General features: G+C 34.4%; 1 protein-coding gene across 1 annotated transcript; it reads left to right on the top strand.

The window, feature by feature from the left end:
• The first annotated feature begins 128 nt into the window (after positions 1 to 128).
• LOC137641658 (uncharacterized) lies at positions 129 to 6,519 on the top strand. The gene is made up of 6 exons (XM_068374418.1): positions 129 to 1,873; positions 2,606 to 2,720; positions 3,142 to 3,345; positions 3,632 to 3,826; positions 4,257 to 4,344; positions 4,768 to 6,519. The coding sequence occupies exons 1-6, from the start codon at positions 476 to 478 to the stop codon at positions 5,456 to 5,458; spliced, it is 2,691 nt and encodes an 896-aa protein (XP_068230519.1). The 5' UTR covers positions 129 to 475; the 3' UTR covers positions 5,459 to 6,519.
• The last annotated feature ends 13,481 nt before the right edge of the window (positions 6,520 to 20,000 follow it).

Below are 20,000 nucleotides of genomic sequence, written 5' to 3' on the forward strand. Positions count from 1 at the left end.
ATCCGAATATGCTCTGATTACTATTGGGAATTCTTTCAAAATAGATCAATAATTTATATGAATGGCAGGCGGATGAGATGTGACATCACAGTGGTACTGAAACTGTATGTAAGCTCATTGATTGGTAAGTTATGGCATGTGCCATTCAAGGGATATCTGATATCACAGGGATATCCAGCTTGAATAAGTTCCTTCTGGAGCATTTGTAAGTGTCCAAATGAAGCAACAACACATGGCAACTGGACTGACATCTTACAATGGTACACCCATAATGGAAGACTGTTCTGACATTTATTATTCCAACAGTTTCTTCTACATGTTGAAATAATGATTCTTTTCCCAAGTGAAGTTAAAGCTTTAGTTGAAATCAGACGGTGCGTTCCCAACAATATTTCCCAATTACCTTCCAGAGTCATTATGGATATAAACAGATGAAATCTGAGATTGTCACTTGTGGAAGATAAACAAACAGAAAATGAGCTCTACATTATATTCTAAATCTAACAGTCAAGTGAAAATATCAGGTAATTCCCGGCACAGTCAAAGAGTAAGCGTTACTGGAACTACAATTCCTCCCTTTGCCTCACTGAGTATTACTTTTCTGTTATTATCCTTGAGCTTTACTCCTCTATTAGCCAAAACTAGAGGTACTTATGAACCAAGATTAATTTCCAGAATTTTTCATCAACATCCCTGTTCAATACATCCTAGATCCGTCAATTATCTTCCAACTTATTCCCAAAACCTTGAATATGGCTTAGCTTTCGCATTCCCTCTTGATGGTCAGGATATGACTCTTGCTAATCAAACAAACATCAACAAATTGAGAAAAACTTGCCTCTGTCACTTGATGTCTTTCCCAAATAATCACCGCCATCGGATGAGACATTCCTCCTTTTCTAAGAAGTTGAGTAGAAACAAACATCATAAAAACAATAAAGGTTTTCCCATTAAGCAAGATTTCTTCAAATCGCTACATCATGGTTCCTCTCCAAGAAAGTTTAATAAGAAACTACTGACGATGTTTGCTGGACACTTAGTGTATTCATGCTACATAGTTGATTCATCAGAGGACCACTATTTGACCAACCACGTACATAATAACCCTGAATGCAAACACTGCAGGAGAAGGAACTTGACCCTACAGGATCCTTCGCCTCGTCGCGTTCAGAAGAGGAATCTAGAAAGTTCAGATGAGGTCAATTCTACGCATGGACACACTGGGGGTATCAATTGGGAACAAATATTTTACGATAACAATGGAGATGGTACTTCAAGGACTGCTAATACTAAAAGAACTCAGTCAACATACCACAAAAAAAGAATCGACCCCAAACTGGAAAGGGAAAAACATGACTCTGGAACCACGAACGATGGAAATTTAACTGTAAATTTCACCAACGATAAGGATTTGTCTACTAACCCTGTAAAGGAGAAATGCATGTTTGCAAACAATGCCACGTTATGCCATCCTCAGAAATACTTCGATATCTGGGAACTCACAGCTGCATCTAAAAAGTTGACCATCTCCTCAGAAGCTCAGGCTGTAACTCCAGAATTACTAGCTCCAAACATCAGTGATTTCTATAACAGCTCGTTCTACATTCCTCTTTCCACTTCATCTTCCTCACCCTGTTTTCTCTATGCAGTCAATTCTTCTCACGTGGGAACTTACGGATGTAACACAGATTTGCTCTCCAACTTCACTACCTCAGAATCTACGGCCTCATCCTTGACGGCCAACGAATGGACAAGAATCGTCGCTTTCTCCATAATCTTCGTCGTCGGGGTTGTAGGGAATGTATTGGTGGTGGTTACACTTCTCCATCACAGGAATCTCCGTACAGTCACCAATGTTTTCCTTCTTAATCTAGTGAGTTTCGTTGTTGTTATTGATATTGTCATTATATTTGTTGTTGTCAAAAAGTTCAAGGTTAGGAGACTGATGGAAGCTTTAAATCATATGTTTTTACAGCGTCTGTCCAATATCATTAAATTTTTTATTAATGACTGATGGTGTGTAAAACCTTCTTAAACAAACTGTTATAGCATAGTCAATTGCAAAGTTGAATTACATGAAAAGTAAATGTTATCTCCAGCATACAATTGATAGTATTTTTAGATTCATACATATAATTTTCCAGTCACAAGACCGGAATTGTAAAAGTACTGAAGATTACTAAAAAGAGTAAAGCTTAGCACTGTAACTCACTCCCTAGGCTGTACTTCATACAGATTAACTAGCACAGTTCAATATTCGTAGCGGTAAAAGTTAAATCTTAACGCTGTAACAGACCTTGATGACTGTACTTCATGTATATTAACTAGCAAAGTTCACTATTTGTGGCAGTAAAAGTCCAAACCTTAGCACTATAACAAACACCATTGGCTGTACTTCATCCAGATTATCTGGCACAGTTCACTATTTGTCGCAGTAATAGTTTATTGCTGACCCTTAGACTCAAAGCTATCTAATATATTACAATTTTTCCTTTGGTCTCTTCCCACAAAACTGTCCACTGCCAAATTAACCAAAACTGAAAAAACATAAATAAATGTAAAACAACAACACTAACGAACAAATTCTGAACTATCTCTCCTACAGGCAGTGTCTGACCTACTCCTGGGGGTGTTTTGCATGCCATTCACCCTAGTAGGGTCTCTTCTGCAGGATTTTGTCTTTGGAAGTCTGATGTGCAGGCTCATACCATACATGCAAGGTAAGAGTCATCTTTTTTGCACCCTGTTGGGGGGCACTGCATACAATATGCTTCATGCTATATCTTCTCTTTAACCTAATTTTGTTCCAATTCATAATATCAATTTGCATTAATTGTTTTAGGAGTGACAGAGGTAAAACCACTTAACTCTCTGGTCTCATATAAGAATATCTCATGATAATTATTTCTTCTATAACATAATCCTTGTAAAACTCCTTTCATATACGTAAATGGTCTCTTGATTGAGAGTACACTCAAGCACACTATTCTATCTGTTTCCTTATTTCCTTTACTCACTGGCTATTTTTCCTTTTAGAGCCCTTGGATTTATAGTATTGGTGAAGTGTATAATTAGAGGCCTGTATCATTTTATTATATTAGTGTGTAAGTTTTCCAATAATTTTTCCTAATCTCTTTCCAGCCGTATCAGTATCTGTCTCTGTGTGGACGCTAGTGGCAATCTCTCTGGAGAGATTCTATGCCATATGCGAGCCTTTGCGGTCCAGAAGATGGCAGACGCCCTCCCATTCGTACAGGGTTATAGCTGTTGTTTGGGCAGCTTCTCTCGTCTTCATGATGCCCATTGCTGTTCTTTCTACACTAATGCCCGTCAGAAGGGATCCTGGTAAGGAGATGTAATGAAAGACGAAAGGGGTTTTACGAGGAATGCCTAGTCATAATACAATATAAATGATTGATTGATTGGATTAGAAGTTACAGTTCCTCTCATCATACATCAAAATTAGAAATATACAGTGATATATATTCCAATTTTTCTGCCAATGAGTAAGACAAAATATTCAAATTCTTCGGCGGATCTCTACCAAGAATGCTTTGCCATGTCAATAAATTTCTCTGTTGATAGAAATGATCTCTGTTTCTCTATGTCACTATCTCTCTCTCTCTCTCAGGACGACATAAGTGCCGCGAAGTCTGGCCAAGTCTGACGACAGAGAGAACCTTCAACATCATCATAACAATGACTCTCCTTTTGGTGCCTTTGATAGTAATGGCCGCTGCCTACATCCGGGTCGTTAGGGCCCTGTGGCTTGGGGTCAAGATTCAAAGGTCAAAGAACAGTCCGAACGAAAATCCTCATGTAGAAGGTGGGTGATCTCAAAATCTTTAGTTTAGTAATTATATGATACTTTACTGAGCCATTTAAATGTATCACAAACCTAGGTTACTACAATCTGACATACCAGCTAAACCCAAAGGTTTTTAGGCTCATTCTGTTCATGATAGTATTTTTTCCTTTAATACCTTAAGTCAAGTCACAACATACACTTGCCAAAGGTTTTCTGTCACATTCTAATCAATATCCTTGAATTCAAAGTTTACTTACTACTCAGAATCCATCAAGCTATAACCCACATATATTCATAGCCTCCTTTTTCTAAAAAAAAAATTAAAAGCACTTGGACAAATACCACTTGAAAATTTAAATCTAAATACCTCAAATCATATCAAAATAAATAGTACACTTTTTTAATATACTAAATGATCAAAGAACATTCCTTCTTTGCCTCCTACCAGTATCAACAGTTGAAGATCTGTCTTCAAACCATTCCCGGCCACCTGATAAGAAGTCTTCACCTGCCATCCACACAAGAATTTCCATAAGGTTAGTTTTGTTTGTGTATCATACCAATAAGGTCCTCCCCTACAAGGAATTTTGATTTGAAAGCTTATATATGCTATATATGTGCTTAATGATCCATATCACACAAAGGGAAGGGTGCTTTAAACTGAAACACTAAAATTACAAAGGAATCTTGTGACTAAGTTAAATCAAATAAAGTTTGGTATTAAGTTTGTTTTATTCAGATCTATCTCGACCAATTCACTCAAAATTAAGTAGATTTAGCCTTACTGCTCTATGTTTAGTTTCATTCTTTGGTGCAGACCACATATAAGCCTCTGGTATCCTAAAGAAAATCTCAGAGACACTGGCCCATACCACATTGGAAACACCGCTCGAGGCCCTTTGCGTCAATAGGCGTAGGAGATGATGATCCTAAAGAGATCTTCTTTCTTTCCTCCTCAGGTTTCGTAAAGTGCCAGCAGTCAAAGGCACTAAAGAAGAGACAAGGGACCCAAGAAGGAATTTCAACAACCATTGTGGCGATGAATCCCCAAGGAGCTCTACCCACGATGAGGGCCAATTGACCCCACCCATTCACCATGCCTCCTCCAGAGAAGAGGCAAGCCGTTCTTTGCGAAGAAAGTGGTGGAAATCCAGAGACCATTCAACTGCTGCTGCCACTTCGGCCAGTAGGCAATCATGGAGGAACCTGAGGTCCTCTCATAGCGAAAGGAGTATAATGGCAAAGAGACGCGTCGTCAGGATGCTGTTCGTCCTTGTGGCTGAGTTTTTCATCTGCTGGACGCCCTTGTTCATTGTAAATCTCCTTTCATTGTATATTCCTCGCCAGGTCTACGCTGCTCTTGGTAGCATTGGAGTAGCTCTGGTGCAGCTCTTGGCATACATTTCCTCCTGTTGTAACCCAATCACGTATTGTTTCATGAATGCCAAGTTCCTGCAGAGTTTCAAGCAAACCTTTGGCTGTGCCCACAAGAGGTCGAACTCTTTTCATAGCACCAATGCTCACAGTTTCAGAAGTGGGGGCAACTATAATCAGGTTCCACTCAATGCAATGCTGGATATAAATTCCAGACCTGCGAGAAACAGTCAAAGGCAGCGTTTGATGCATCAACCGAACCAAACAATCGCTTAACGAAAAAAAAAAAAAACCTGAAAGTTTAAACTTTTCTGCTCATCTGAAGGGTCTTGGCCTTTTTCAAGACGAAAAGCAAATTCTATTTTGCCCTTTTGTTATGCATAATGATAACTTCTTTTCCATTATTGTTGGTGTAAATACAAATAAATATTTATCAGTTTTACAGAAAGTACAGAAGCTTGCAATGACCAGCTTTTGTCTATGTACAAATTAGGTTCCAGCACAGAAATCCTTAAGAAAAGACATCGCTCAGGTATATAAGTGTAGTAACGACGGCATCAACAAAAACATAAATAACCACAACAAAGTTTCTGATGAAAAAACAATTGAAATAGAACAAAACACAAACATAAAGTTTGATGCCCATTCAACAGCTTCTCAAATACAGTCACAAGCCGATTCAAGGATTTACTTTTAGCCTCCTATATCATAAAAGTTAAGATGAAAAACATATATATTTTGATATAAAGAACTATTTGAAATGGCATAGCATAGTCTGAGTTTGTTCAGATGAACTGTGAACTATTATCTTGTATATATTGTGTGTGACGAAAGATTACTACAATGTTTCCTGTTATGTCCATGTCTTACATTTGTGATACTATAAGGTTTTGGAGAAACAATGACGAACGTCATATATGAACTCGACTGAAATAAAAAATAAAAGGATGTGGAGACAGATGTCACAACACCTTACTGTACAGTACTAAGATTAATCTGTTCTTATCGTGTGTTTATGGTCTTACATTCCATATGAGAAAATAAAATGTTGGTGGTAATCTCTTGTGTTGTCTCTTAAAATCTAAAACGTAAAGACATTTTCTTCTTTTTCCATGTTATCTATTATCCCGTCGATAAATAGAGGAAGGAAAAATGTCTACAGAAAGTAAGTTTACCGATTGGTCCGGGGGAGAGGGAATGTTGTGTCTGCCTACGAATGACCAAACACTTAAAACAACAAAGTTGATGATGTCCTTTCGCTATCTGCAGACGCGAGTGTGCTGCGTGTGTTTCATACGCGACCATACAGTGTGATGCTATTGCTTTTAATGCACGAATTGGTTGTTAGGTGTAAGCAGAGAATGCCACTAACCTCCATTCAACAGACAACAGATAACTTAAATCCAAAATCAAACTATTGTTCTCTAGTCTTGGGTAGTGCCATAGCCTCTGTTATTCAACAGATAAAAGATAACTTAAATCCAAAATCAAACCATTGTTATCTAGTCTTGGGTAGCACTATACCCCCTGTATCATGGTCTTCCACTGTCATGGGGTAGAGTTCTCTTGCTTGAGGGTACACTCAGGCATATTATTCTATGTTATTTCTCTTCCTATTTTTTTTTCTAAGGTTCTATAGTTTATGTATGAAAGGTCTAATTTAGTGTTGTTACTGTTCTTAGTATATTTTATTTTAATTGTTTATTACTTCGCATGTAGTTTTTTTTATTTACTTGTTTCCTTTCCTCACTGGGCTATTTTTCCCTTTTGGAGCCGTTGGGTTTATAGAATCTTGCTTTTCCTGCTAGGGTTATAGCTTAGTTTTAATAATAATAATAATAATAATAATAATAATAATAATAATAATAATAATAAAACATGCATTGGCAAGCTTAAACGGGTTGTTCAATTATGAGAGAGAGAGAGAGAGAGAGAGGGAGAGAGAGAGAGAGAGAAAGAGAGAAACAGAGAAAGAGAGAGAGATACGAAAAAATCAATAGCATTACATCGCACGCACGTGTAAGAAACACGTGCGGCACGCGCGTAACGTGTCTCAGTTATGACCATTTAAATGTCTTAAGAGAAAATTCATTCACGTTACTCACACCTCAATTGCTGACCGAGATGAAGATGATAAAGGAGATTGTGGGAAAGACGCGACACTTCTTATAACAACGGCATTCTTACTTCCAGCATCAACGCAGAGTTGTATATTAATGTAACTATGAAGACAAATATATCGATATGATTAAAATATGACTGAGTTTTAATCATTTCCTTCTAGCCTTCTCTACTGTGAACCAAATATATTTATCAGAATTAAATCTGATTGTACTCCAAATGGGATCTTTTTTCGATTTTTTTGAAAAATATATTAATTGAAATTTATTCTGATTGCATTTATTGTGACCTCTTTTTCGATTTTTTAAAAAAAAATAATTATTTAAATTCCTTCTGATTGCATTTATTATGGGATTTCTTTTCGATTTTTTGAAAAATATATTTATTAAAATTCCTTCTGATTGCATTTATTATGGGATCTTTTTCGATTTTTTAAAATATATTTGAAATTTATTCTGATTGCAGTTATTATGACCTATTTTTCGATTTTTTGAAAAATATATTTATTAAAATTCCTTCTGATTGCATATATTATGGTGTCTTTTTCGATTTTTTGAAAAATATATTTATCAAATTCCTTCTGATTGCATTTATTATGGTATCTTTTTCGATTTTTTGAAAAATATATTTATCAAAATTCCTTCTGATTGCATTTATCATGGGATTTGTTTCGATTTTTTGAAAAATATATTATTAAAATTCCTTCTGACTGCATTTATTATGGGATCTTTTTCGATTTTTTAAAATATATTATTTGAAATTTATTCTGATTGCATTTATTATGACCTCTTTTTCGATTTTTTTTTATAAATATATTACTTGAAATTTATTCTGATTGCACTTATTATGACATGTTTTCCGATTTTTTGAAAAATATATTAATTGAAATTTATTCTGATTGCAGTTATTAGGAGATTTTTCAATTTTTTTAAATATATATTTATTAAAATTCCTTCCGATTGCATTTATGGGATCTTTTTCGATTTTTTGAAAAACCTAGTAATCTAAATTCATTCTGATTGCATTTATCATGACCTCTTTTTCGATTTTTTGCAAAATATATTTATTAAAATTCCTTTTGTTTGCACTAATTATAGCATCTTCTTCTATTTTTCGAAAAATATATTAATTATATTTATTCTGATTGCACTTATGACATCTTTTCCGATTTTTTAAACGCTATTAAATTAATTCTGTGAATAAAATGCTTCATCAATTCGAAACTTGTTTTGCTACCATATCTTTATATTGTTAAAAAAAATATAAAAAAAAATTACATGAAAAAAAAATTCACTAAACTACTTTGAAATGCACGACAGCACCAGTAAGGTAAAGTGTCCATTTATTCAAGATCATCATATTGCATTTGTTTACCATCAAAGATCATCATATTGCATTTGTTTACCATCAAAGATCATCATATTGCATTTGTTTACCATCAAAGATCATCATATTGCATTTGTTTACCATCAAAAATCATCATATTGCATTTGTTTACCATCAAAGATCATCATATTGCATTTGTTTACCATCAAAAATCATCATATTGCATTTGTTTACCATCAAAAATCATCATATTGCATTTGTTTACCATCAAAGATCATCATATTGCATTTGTTTACCATCACGGAAGAGATGAGAATTGATTGATTGATTAGGAGTTTTCTGGCATCCTAACATCGAAGGTCATTGACGCCGATATCGTTCATTATATATAAAGAATAAAAGTATATTCAATTAAAACCAGAAAAGTAAATATATCATTATAAAAGTTAAATAGATTTCAGAAGACCTGCTTCTGAAATAAATCAAAAAAACCCGCTAGCATTGTACGACACATCATATCCAAGAATCTTGGCAAGGATGAACCTGCCATCCTCACCTCGAGCCTCAAACAGATATCTATTTCTTTCTGTGCTATAAGACGAGAATTTAATTTCCGACTTTGGTTCTGATCATATGTATATATGGTCAGTCTCTAGGGCGTTATCCTGCTCGATAGGGCAATGTCACTGTCCCTTGCCTCTGCCATTCATAAGCGACCTTTAAACCCTTTAATGATCTATGGAAGATCTACGGAAGGTTTACAAACACCATCTATGGGAGCTTTTAAATTCACTTTCAGATGATCTTCAAAAAAAAAAAAAAAAAAAAAAAAAAAAAAAAAAAAAAAAAATCTTGGCTTGATAAATGTAGTTTTACCTACAAAATATATGGGAAAATATCACTAATTTTTTTTAACAACAACAAACAAGTAAACACATCCGTTTCTAGTCCACTGCAGGACAAAGGCCTCGGACATGTCAATTCATATTTGGCCAGTTTTCATCACCACGCTTGCTACTGCGGATTGGTAATGGGAGAGTGACCCTGACTATAGTCCATTTCTTTTAGCGATGCATATTTGCACCGACTCGCAGCGGTGCCCTTTTAGCTCGGAAAAGTTTCCGGATCGCTGATTAGTTGGACAAGATAATTCTAACCAATCAGCGGTCAGGAAACTTTTCCGAGCTAAAAGGGCACCGCTGCGAGTCGGTGCAAATATGCATCGCTAAAAAGAAATGGACTATAGTACAGCTTTGCTGATCACGACGGTACTTAAACTCCACCAAGTTAACCATCAAACATAGCATCATCTATAGTCATGTTATCATTCTCACGTGATATGCAGGGTTCCTACCACCAGATAATCTCACTGAAGAATCATAATCCTTCAAGACTTTGGCATTTCTTTAGGTATTCAAACAAATGACCCTTCCTTCCTCTGAATCTTCCGCTTCACTGGATTATCGACTGCCTCTCCGTAAAGTTTAATATGCTCCTCTATTGAAGCTCAGAGATCGCTTTTCATATAAAAAAAAGTCTCCTCAACAACTTCAGATCCAATATTCAAAATCTTCTCAAATTTTAAGGGTGTATATGGTTTTACATAGACGTTTATGACACTATAATATATAATTACGATTAGCTCTAGATTCGAACCTATGTTGTTTTGGATAAGAACTTTAGCTATTCAGTTATGTTTAGGTAAAGCGGTATATATAACATTCATGAACATAGAAAGGAATATGTTGTTGCCAATGTAAAGTTAATTCATTTTCAAGGAGGTAATTCAGGTTTAATATATATATATATATATATATATATATATATATATATTCATATATATTTGTGTGTATATATACACATAATGTATATATATAGATATATATATATATATATATATATATATATATGTATATATATATGTGTGTGTGTTTGTGTATAAATATATGATATCTATACATACAGTGTATATATATACATATATATGTATATATATATATATATATATATATATATATATATATATATACATATACATATATATATATATATATATATAGAGAGAGAGAGAGAGAGAGAGAGAGAGAGAGAGAGAGTAAAATAATACACTAACAAAGACTGAATAGCAGTACCATATGTCCTCAGCTACTTCCGCTACTTTCTGTTATTTAATTTTCACTCCCCTCTAGAGACACATCCCACACAGCAGCTAAACTTCTTTCGACTTCCCTTTTCTTCAATTTCCAACTCTCCTACAAGAGTAGGTCCCCCGGGCCATTCGAGGGAGGCTCACCAATTTGGGTTCGGTGGTCCTATCAAGTCATTTTTAATGAGGGGATTTAGTAGCCCGTAACTAATGGTATATCCCCTGTATAATAACTATAAAGTACCTTATTAAAGCATTAGATTATAAGCAATAATAATAATAATAATAATAATAATAATAATAATAATAATAACAATAATAATAATAAAAATAAAAATAATAATAATAATAATAATAATAATAATAATAATAATAATAATAATAATAATAATAAAAATAATAATAATAATATACGACTGATATATTTCAACGTTGTTCCTGATATCAAGATATTTTATATTTGGTAAACAAAATAAGATTATGATAAGTAAAATGCCACATTCTCTAAAAAGAAAAGTATTTAATGAGATGGTCCTACCAGTATCAACTTATGTATAAGAAACATGGAGCCTTACTAAAACCTTAAAACCTTAAAGCTGATTGCAACTCAAAGAGCAATGGAAAGAATAATGATATGAATAACGTTAAGAAACAGAAAAAAGCAACATGGACACGAGAGCAAACTAAAGTAGAGGAATTCTAACAACTTGTAAAAAAAATGAAATGGTCATGGGCAGGATATATAATGAGAAGGACAGACAATATATGAACATTAAGAATAACAAAATGGGACCCTAGAGATTGTAAAAGAAGCAGGGGAAGAATGTGAAGACGATGGATTGACGAACTAAAAAAAATTACAGTTACAGACTGACAGAGAAAGACCATAAACAGAAGCGAGTGGAAAGACATGTCTGAGGCTTTTGTTTTTCTTATTACGATCAAAGGAGAGTGGGAGTGGTCTTACCTTGGTAAAAGGAGGTACCCAGAGAGGTAGACTCGAAAACCACAGTCTCCCTCAAATTGCCGAACTAGCAGGTTGTAGTTAGAAAAGGGGGGAGGGATGGGAAGGGTTGAATGTGTATGCGTGTGCCAGTACGTGTGTATGCATATCTATATAAATATTTACACGTCATTTTTGGCGGCTCTTGTACACTAGTATGGAATAAAACACATTGAGGTGATTACAACATATAGCCTATGGAGATTCCCTGTGTTGAGTTTAATCATGAGATAGTTGTCTTTTTTTTTTATACAATAATTAGCGTACGCGACCCGTCAAAAGTAAAGGGTAATTATATACAGATTCAACATTTCCCATTACCTCCCAGTTTTCTAACTGCCAATCAGCGTAACACCCCCCTTCACAGAGCATGACTATACTAACTTCCCTTAGTAATATTCCGAGTAGTAATACGTCTGCCAATGCCACTGCCCGTGGCAGGAAAGAAATATATATATATATATATATATATATATATATATATATATATATATATATATATATATATACATATATATACATATATATATATAAATATATACATACATATATATATATATGCATTTATATATACATATATATAATATGTATATATATGCATATATATACATATATATATATATATATATATATATATATATATATATATATATATATATATATATATTTTACATAAAGGAGAAGTAGAATCATGTAACGGATATTCTTATAAGAAGACTTTTTTTCAATTCAAGATAAAAAAAAAGGCACAGGATAAAAGTTCTACCATCTGAGGATGAAGTGGGGGTGAAACCTATTATAGCTCTCTCGGGAGAAATAGAGAGATAAAGACCAGAAATCCTACGACATTGTTGGAAGAGGAAAGTAAAGCATCAAGGTCTAGGGAGGTATGGGGAACATCCACGAAAAAATGAGTTGGGAATTCAGAATGATGGGACTTGGTTTCTTAAGAGCTATTAATGCATTAATTTTTTTTTCTTTTAATGGTGTCTTTCAGAATACATTAATCCAGGTGATGGCATATATATATATATATATATATATATATATATATATATATACAGTATTCCCCCCCCCCCTCTTTTTGATACCTTAACGTGGTGAAAGTGTTTGGGTATCGCCATGATCAGCAAAGCTGTAATAGTCAGGGCCACTAAATCAAAGAAATTAATTGACATGTCTGAGGCCTTTGTCCTGCAGTGTTCTAGAAACAGTATATATATATATATATATATATATATATATATATACATATACATATATATGTGTGTATATATATATATGCGTGTATATATAAATATATATATATATATATATATATATATATATATATATATATATATATATATATATATATAATGCTGGTTTAGAGATTCGTGTAGTCTACTGTATAAATAAATATATATTATGGTTAATATTATTCTAGAGTTATTTTTTATTGATTAAGCACAACAGTTGTTAAGCACACGTACACATGACTACAAAAACAAAATACAGGCACATACACACATACATTTATACACACACACGCACACACACACATATATATATATACATATATATATATATATATATATATATATATATATATATATATATATATATATATATATATATATATACGTATATATCTATATCTATCTATCTATATATATATATATATATATATATATATATATATGTATGTGTGTGTGTGTGTGTGTGATATTAATCATGCTTCAGAAACTCTCTTCTTCCACATCTCCTATTACATCTGATCAATATAACAATAGATTAAAATTCAGATGTTCCATCCATCAATGGATACAATCCTCTCAAAGCTTAGATTCCATTCAGAGAACATATACAAATGAATATTCCCTGACTTGAATAATCCCCTCAGTGAATAACATATTGCATTAGCATCACGATAATTGAGGTTATATTCGTTACTCCTAAAGTTTTGTATTATGATCGTAGTATGACGAGAATAACTGCCGTTCAATATAATACAAAATGTATAATCCCATTGTACATCCTATTGCCTTGGCAAGGTAAAAAAATATTATTCATAAGTCATTTCATAGTTTATATATCAAATATCTGGTTTAATATTGTTAATGTTTTTAAAATATTTTATTTAAATCTTTCATTACTTCTTATATCATTATTTATTTCCTTATTTCCTTTCCTCACTGGGCTATTTTTTCCTGTTGGAACCCTTGGGCTTATAGCATGTAACTTTTCAATCTAGGGTTGTAGCTTACCTAGTAATATTAATAATAATACTAGAAGGAGTAAATGTATGACTTTGAAGTTATGATTTATTAGATAGCTGATTAGTCGGGTGGCCAAGGCACCAGACACCTGTTGAAATACTATCCCAAGAGAGTTATTGGGTCATTTGATTTGCCAGACACTACAGCTGTACATTGGATCCACAGCCAACTCTCAGTAGTCATCCAGCAGACGTAAGTATCAATCTTTGAGATCTCAAAAACACTTAATCACAAAAAAAAAAAAAAAAATGAATTAAATCTTTATAACAATTCCAAGCACTGAAAAAAATACCAGATGATAGGAGGGAGACAGTATTCATAGCCTGATGAGAGACTTTGTATTTAGGAAAGGGAGAGGGGGTGGGAAGGGCTGAATCTGAGTGTGTGTTTGTGCATATCTATCTACATTTTTGACGGGTCGCGTACAAAAATAATAATATAGTGTGGAAAGTGCTGGATTCCTAAAGAAGCTGGATCTAACCCACAACCACACACTATAAACCAACAAGTCTTTGTAAACTGTAATCAATAATAATAATAATAATAATAATAATAATAATAATAATAATAATAATCCTTATGAACACTCTAACATTAACCAACTCTTCAGCAATTCAGCAGATAGTCCACGTTCCATGTGTAATCCGTTCGATTTCTCCCAACAATGCCATTGGTATTTTGAGCCCCGAAGCTCAACAGGCTAATCCTTGCCACAATCAAGAGCTATTGACTAAGACTTGATTTACACGAGCGTTTTGAAACCGCACCGAATATTCCCGCACGTCAAAGAGCATTTCTACACACGAACGGTTTAAAACCGCGCGGCAGATTCCCGCTTGTCAGAGAGCGTGTCTTCACACGAGCGGTTTGAAACTGGCCAGCAGATTCCCTCATGTCAAAGAGCGTGTCTTCACACGAGCAGTTTGAAACTGGCCAGCAGATTCCCTCATGTCAAAGAGTGTCTTCACACGAGCGGTTTGAAACTGGCCAGCAGATTCCCTCATGTCAAAGAGCGTGTCTTCACACGAGCGGTTTGAAACTGGCCAGCAGATTCCCTCATGTCAAAGAGTGTCTTCACACGAGCAGTTTGAAACTGGCCAGCAGATTCCCTCATGTCAAAGAGCGTGTCTTCACACGGCAGTTTGAAACTGGCCAGCAGATTCCCTCATGTCAAAGAGCGTGTCTTCACACGAGCGGTTTGAAACTGGCCGGCAGATTCCCGCATGCCAAAGAACGTCTTCACACGAACGGTTATTCCCCGCTGGGTTCGTCTGCTACACGGAACAGTATACTTAAAAGTCTTAATGCCCAGACCTGTTTCGTAACAACCCAGGCAATCAACGCCATGAAATTAGCCGTATTAAGTCGAGCATAAACTGAACAATGGCGTGACAATAGTAATAACAATTATAGCAGTAATAATAAAGGCTATATCTCTCTCGGATCTCCATTCCAATGTATTCCTGGGTTCAGTTCCAATGTTCAACAATGAACACTTTCTAACAATCAACAATAGGATGGATTCCTGCTCTTCCGCAATTCCTATGATGCCGGTTGGGAAATTGACAGCGATTTGAAGCGGGGGTATATATATACTGTATATATATATATATATATATATATATATATATATATATATATGTATATAAATATATATATATATATATATATATATATATATATATATATATAAATATATATATATATACATATATATATATAAATATATATATACATATATATATATATGAATATATATAAACATACATATACATATATATAACGTATATATATATATATATATAGATAGATAGATAGATATATATATATATATATATATATACACATACATACGTATACATATAAATACATATATACATATATATATACATATATATATGTATATATATACATATATATGTATATATATATACATATATATATGTATATAAAGATATATATATATATATATATATATATATATATATATATATATATATATATATACATATATATATGTATATACAGATATGTATATATATACATATATATATGTATATAAAGATATGTATACATATATATATATATATATATATATACACATATATATATTCTCGTAAACGATACCAAAATGAGATATTAATGAGGTATGTTTAAGTCCCTCAAATGATAACCAACTTTGCCTAAGGCTAATGAGGATAATTAAAATGGTAATAACAGAGACGAGTTTAATAACACAAAAAAAAAAAAAACCTTTTTTTTGGGGAGAGGTTAAATGAGAGCTCAAAGGAACAACTCCTTTGCCATTCCATTATCATGATAATGAACACCATCAAAGTGAGGTTTTCGTTCCCATTTGTGTAAATACAGAGGCTCGAATATTTACCTAATGGACATACAGGAAGTGTAGGAGTAGAAACTATGGACTTATAGACTGGATTATGCATTTGGGATATATTGCATTGCGTTGGGGTGTTGGAGGCCATTCAAAATCAAAATATAAATGGAGAGAAAAACCCCAAGATAATAGCTATGCATTTGGGATGTATTGCATTGCGTTGGGGTGTTGGAGGCCATTCAAAATCAAAGTATAAATGGAGAGAAAAACCCCAAGATAATAGCTATGCATTTGGGATGTATTGCATTACGTTGGGGTGTTGGAGGCCATTCAAAATCAAAGTATAAATGGAGAGAAAAACCCCAGGATAATACCTATGCATTTGGGATGTATTGCATTGCGTTGGGGTGTTGGAGGCCATTCAAAATCAAAGTATAAATGGAGAGAAAAACTCCAGGATAATAGCTATGCATTTGGGATGTATTGCATAGCGTTGGGGTGTTGGAGGCCATTCAAAATCAAAGTATAAATGGAGAGAAAAACCCCAAGATAATAGCTATGCATTTGGGATGTATTGCATTACGTTGGGGTGTTGGAGGCCATTCAAAATCAAAGTATAAATGGAGAGAAAAACCCCAGGATAATACCTATGCATTTGGGATGTATTGCATTGCGTTGGGGTGTTGGAGGCCATTCAAAATCAAAGTATAAATGGAGAGAAAAACTCCAGGATAATAGCTATGCATTTGGGATGTATTGCATAGCGTTGGGGTGTTGGAGGCCATTCAAAATCAAAGTATAAATGGAGAGAAAAACTCCAGGATAATAGCTATGCATTTGGGATGTATTGCATAGCGTTGGGGTGTTGGAGGCCATTCAAAATCAAAGTATAAATGGAGAGAAAAACTCCAGGATAATAGCTATGCATTTGGGATGTATTGCATAGCGTTGGGGTGTTGGAGGCCATTCAAAATCAAAGTATAAATGGAGAGAAAAACCCCAGGATAATAGCTATGCATTTGGGATGTATTGCATTGCGTTGGGGTGTTGGAGGCCATTCAAAATCAAAATATAAATGGAGAGAAAAACCCCAGGATAATAGCTATGCATTTGGGATGTATTGCATTGCGTTGGGGTGTTGGAGGCCATTCAAAATCAAAGTATAAATGGAGAGAAAAATCCCCGTCGAATAGCTAGTGAGAGCAACTTTAAAGTAACGCATACAGTGAGCCACGTGAGGTTCGACGTCAGTAACTGTTCCAGTAATGGGCAAATAAACAACAAGGAATACTGATCAAACAAATTAACACTAGGGTTCGAATCTCACTCAAACTCGTTTGTTCCTTAAGTCGCTGCAACCTCACCATCCTTGTGAGCTAAAAGAGGGCCAGGCAATGGCTGCTGATGACTCAGCAAATAAACCTGTAAGCTGCCCCAAACGCAACGTCATTAGCTCACAAGGATGGTAAGGTTACAGCAGCTTAAAGAACTAACGAGTTTGAGCAGGATCGCATTGACCTGGGGTGCGTAAGGCCATTCAAAATCAAAGTACAAATGGAGTAAAAAAATGCATTTCGAAGATATCGCCTAGTGCTGGGGTGCGGAATGCCATTAAAAATCAAAGTACAAATGGAGGACAGAAAACCCCAGTTGCAATATGAAGTAAAAGATAGAAAAGTTGGCTAGGTAGATTGAAAAATGTTAGGATGAAAGGAAGTATTAGTAGAATAGAAAGTAAGAGCAAAGACTTTTAAGTAATGCATACATTGAGCCACGTAAGGGTCGATGTCAACCCTGTTCCACTACTGAGCAAATTATCATCTCCTCCTACGTCTATTGACGCAAAGGGCATCGGTTAGATTTCGCTAGTCGTCTCTATCATGACTTTTAATTCAATACTTCTCTATTCATCATCTCTTACTTCGCGCTTCATAGTCCTCAGCCATGTAGGTCTGGGTTCTTCTAACTCTTCTAGTGCCTTGTGGATCCCAGCTAAACGTTTGGTGAACTAATCTCTCTTGGGTAGTGCGAAGAGCATGCCCAAACCATCTCCATCTACCCACCCTTAATAATCCCATCAACATATAGCACTCAAGTAATCTCTCTTATAGTTTCCTTTCTAATCCTGTCCTGCCTTTTAACTCGCAATATTCTTCTGAGGGCTTTGCTCTCAAATTTACTAAATCTATTTGGGCAAATAAATGGCATGAAATACTGATCAAGCAAGTTAACCTTTGACTCTTTGACTTCCAAACAGTACTTATGGGATTTTAAATCGTAAACTTGACAAAATGACTAAAAACTGAAGCGATGACACTCAAGAAACAATTGGAGAGACAATGTGGCCGATGTGGTAACATCCCTGAGTGGTGAACGCCAGACTAGGGTTCAAGTCCCGCTCATACTCGTTAGTTCCCTAGGTCGCTGCAACCTCACCATCCTTGTGAGCTAATGATATGGCGTTTTGGGGCAGCCTATAGGTTTATCTGCTGAGTTATCAGCAGCTATTGTCTGCCCCTCCTTGGTCCTAGCTTGGTTAGAGAGGGGGATTGGGCGCTGATCATATGTATATATGATCAGTCTCTAGGGCATTGTCCTGCTTGATAGGGCAATATTACTGTCACACCTTCAAAGTAGCATTATGCTGGGGTTGATAATTATAATTGAAATTGATTTAAAGAGAGAAAAACTAACACCTTTGTCGTTATTTCAATACATAAGTAAATCAATGTAAATCCTGGAAAAATATACATCCTTTTTCAAGGGTACTTACCGGGGAAAATCTAGATCACCTCAAAAGACTGGGGGCAAGGGAAACTATCACCATGGAATGAGAGAATATAAGCAGATCTGAAAAAAATAGTAAGATTTAAGCCCTGTATAACTACTATTATTATTAATATTTCTATCGTTATCCAACGTGGAAAAACACATGCCAAAGGGGGAAAATAAATAAATAGATTATCCAACTAGCAAAGTAATGAGAATTGTTGTACTACAATGTAAGTCAAAATCATTAGAATATGACATTAGCTCATCAACAACTGGATAGAATTTTTGAAACACAATAAAATTAACCCTCACCTGAAAATATTCATTATTCACTAAATCATTAATAAGAAGAAATTGGCAAATCTATCAACATTCAATAGCAAAATATGAGAATATGAAAAAAAGAATTCTCACTTTGCTATGATATCGTCAATAATTCCTCAAATACATTGATAATAAATAACATACCAATTGTATTATCATTATTAGTATTATTATTATTACTTACTAAGCTACAACCCTAATTGGAAAAGCAGGATGCTATAAGCCCAGGGGGCTCCAACAGGGAAAGTAGGCCTGTGAGGAAAGGAAAAAAGGAAAAGTAAACTATTTCAAGAACATTAACAATATTAAAATGAATATTTCCTATATAAACAATAAAACTTGAACAAAACAAGTGGAAGAAAAATTGGATACACTAGTGTGCAAGATGTACCCTCAAGCAAGAGAATTCTAACCCAAGACAGTGAAAGACCTTTGTAAAGAGGCTAGAGCACTACCCACGACTAGAGAACAATGGTTTGATTTTGAAGTTTCCTTCTCCTACAAGAGCTTCTAATGAAGAAAATGGCAAA

The sequence above is a fragment of the Palaemon carinicauda genome, chromosome 1 (genome assembly GCF_036898095.1).
Source record: "Palaemon carinicauda isolate YSFRI2023 chromosome 1, ASM3689809v2, whole genome shotgun sequence".
NCBI classification, from domain to species: Eukaryota; Metazoa; Arthropoda; class Malacostraca; order Decapoda; family Palaemonidae; genus Palaemon; species Palaemon carinicauda.

Excerpts from the sequence above, each read along its gene's own strand:
- LOC137641658 (XM_068374418.1), top strand. The coding sequence starts at position 476 with ATGAGCTCTACATTATATTCTAAATCTAACAGTCAAGTGAAAATATCA. Across the intron at positions 1,874-2,605 it reads ATGTTTTCCTTCTTAATCTA|GCAGTGTCTGACCTACTCCT; the intron begins GTGAGTTTCGTT and ends TCTCTCCTACAG. Across the intron at positions 2,721-3,141 it reads GCTCATACCATACATGCAAG|CCGTATCAGTATCTGTCTCT; the intron begins GTAAGAGTCATC and ends ATCTCTTTCCAG.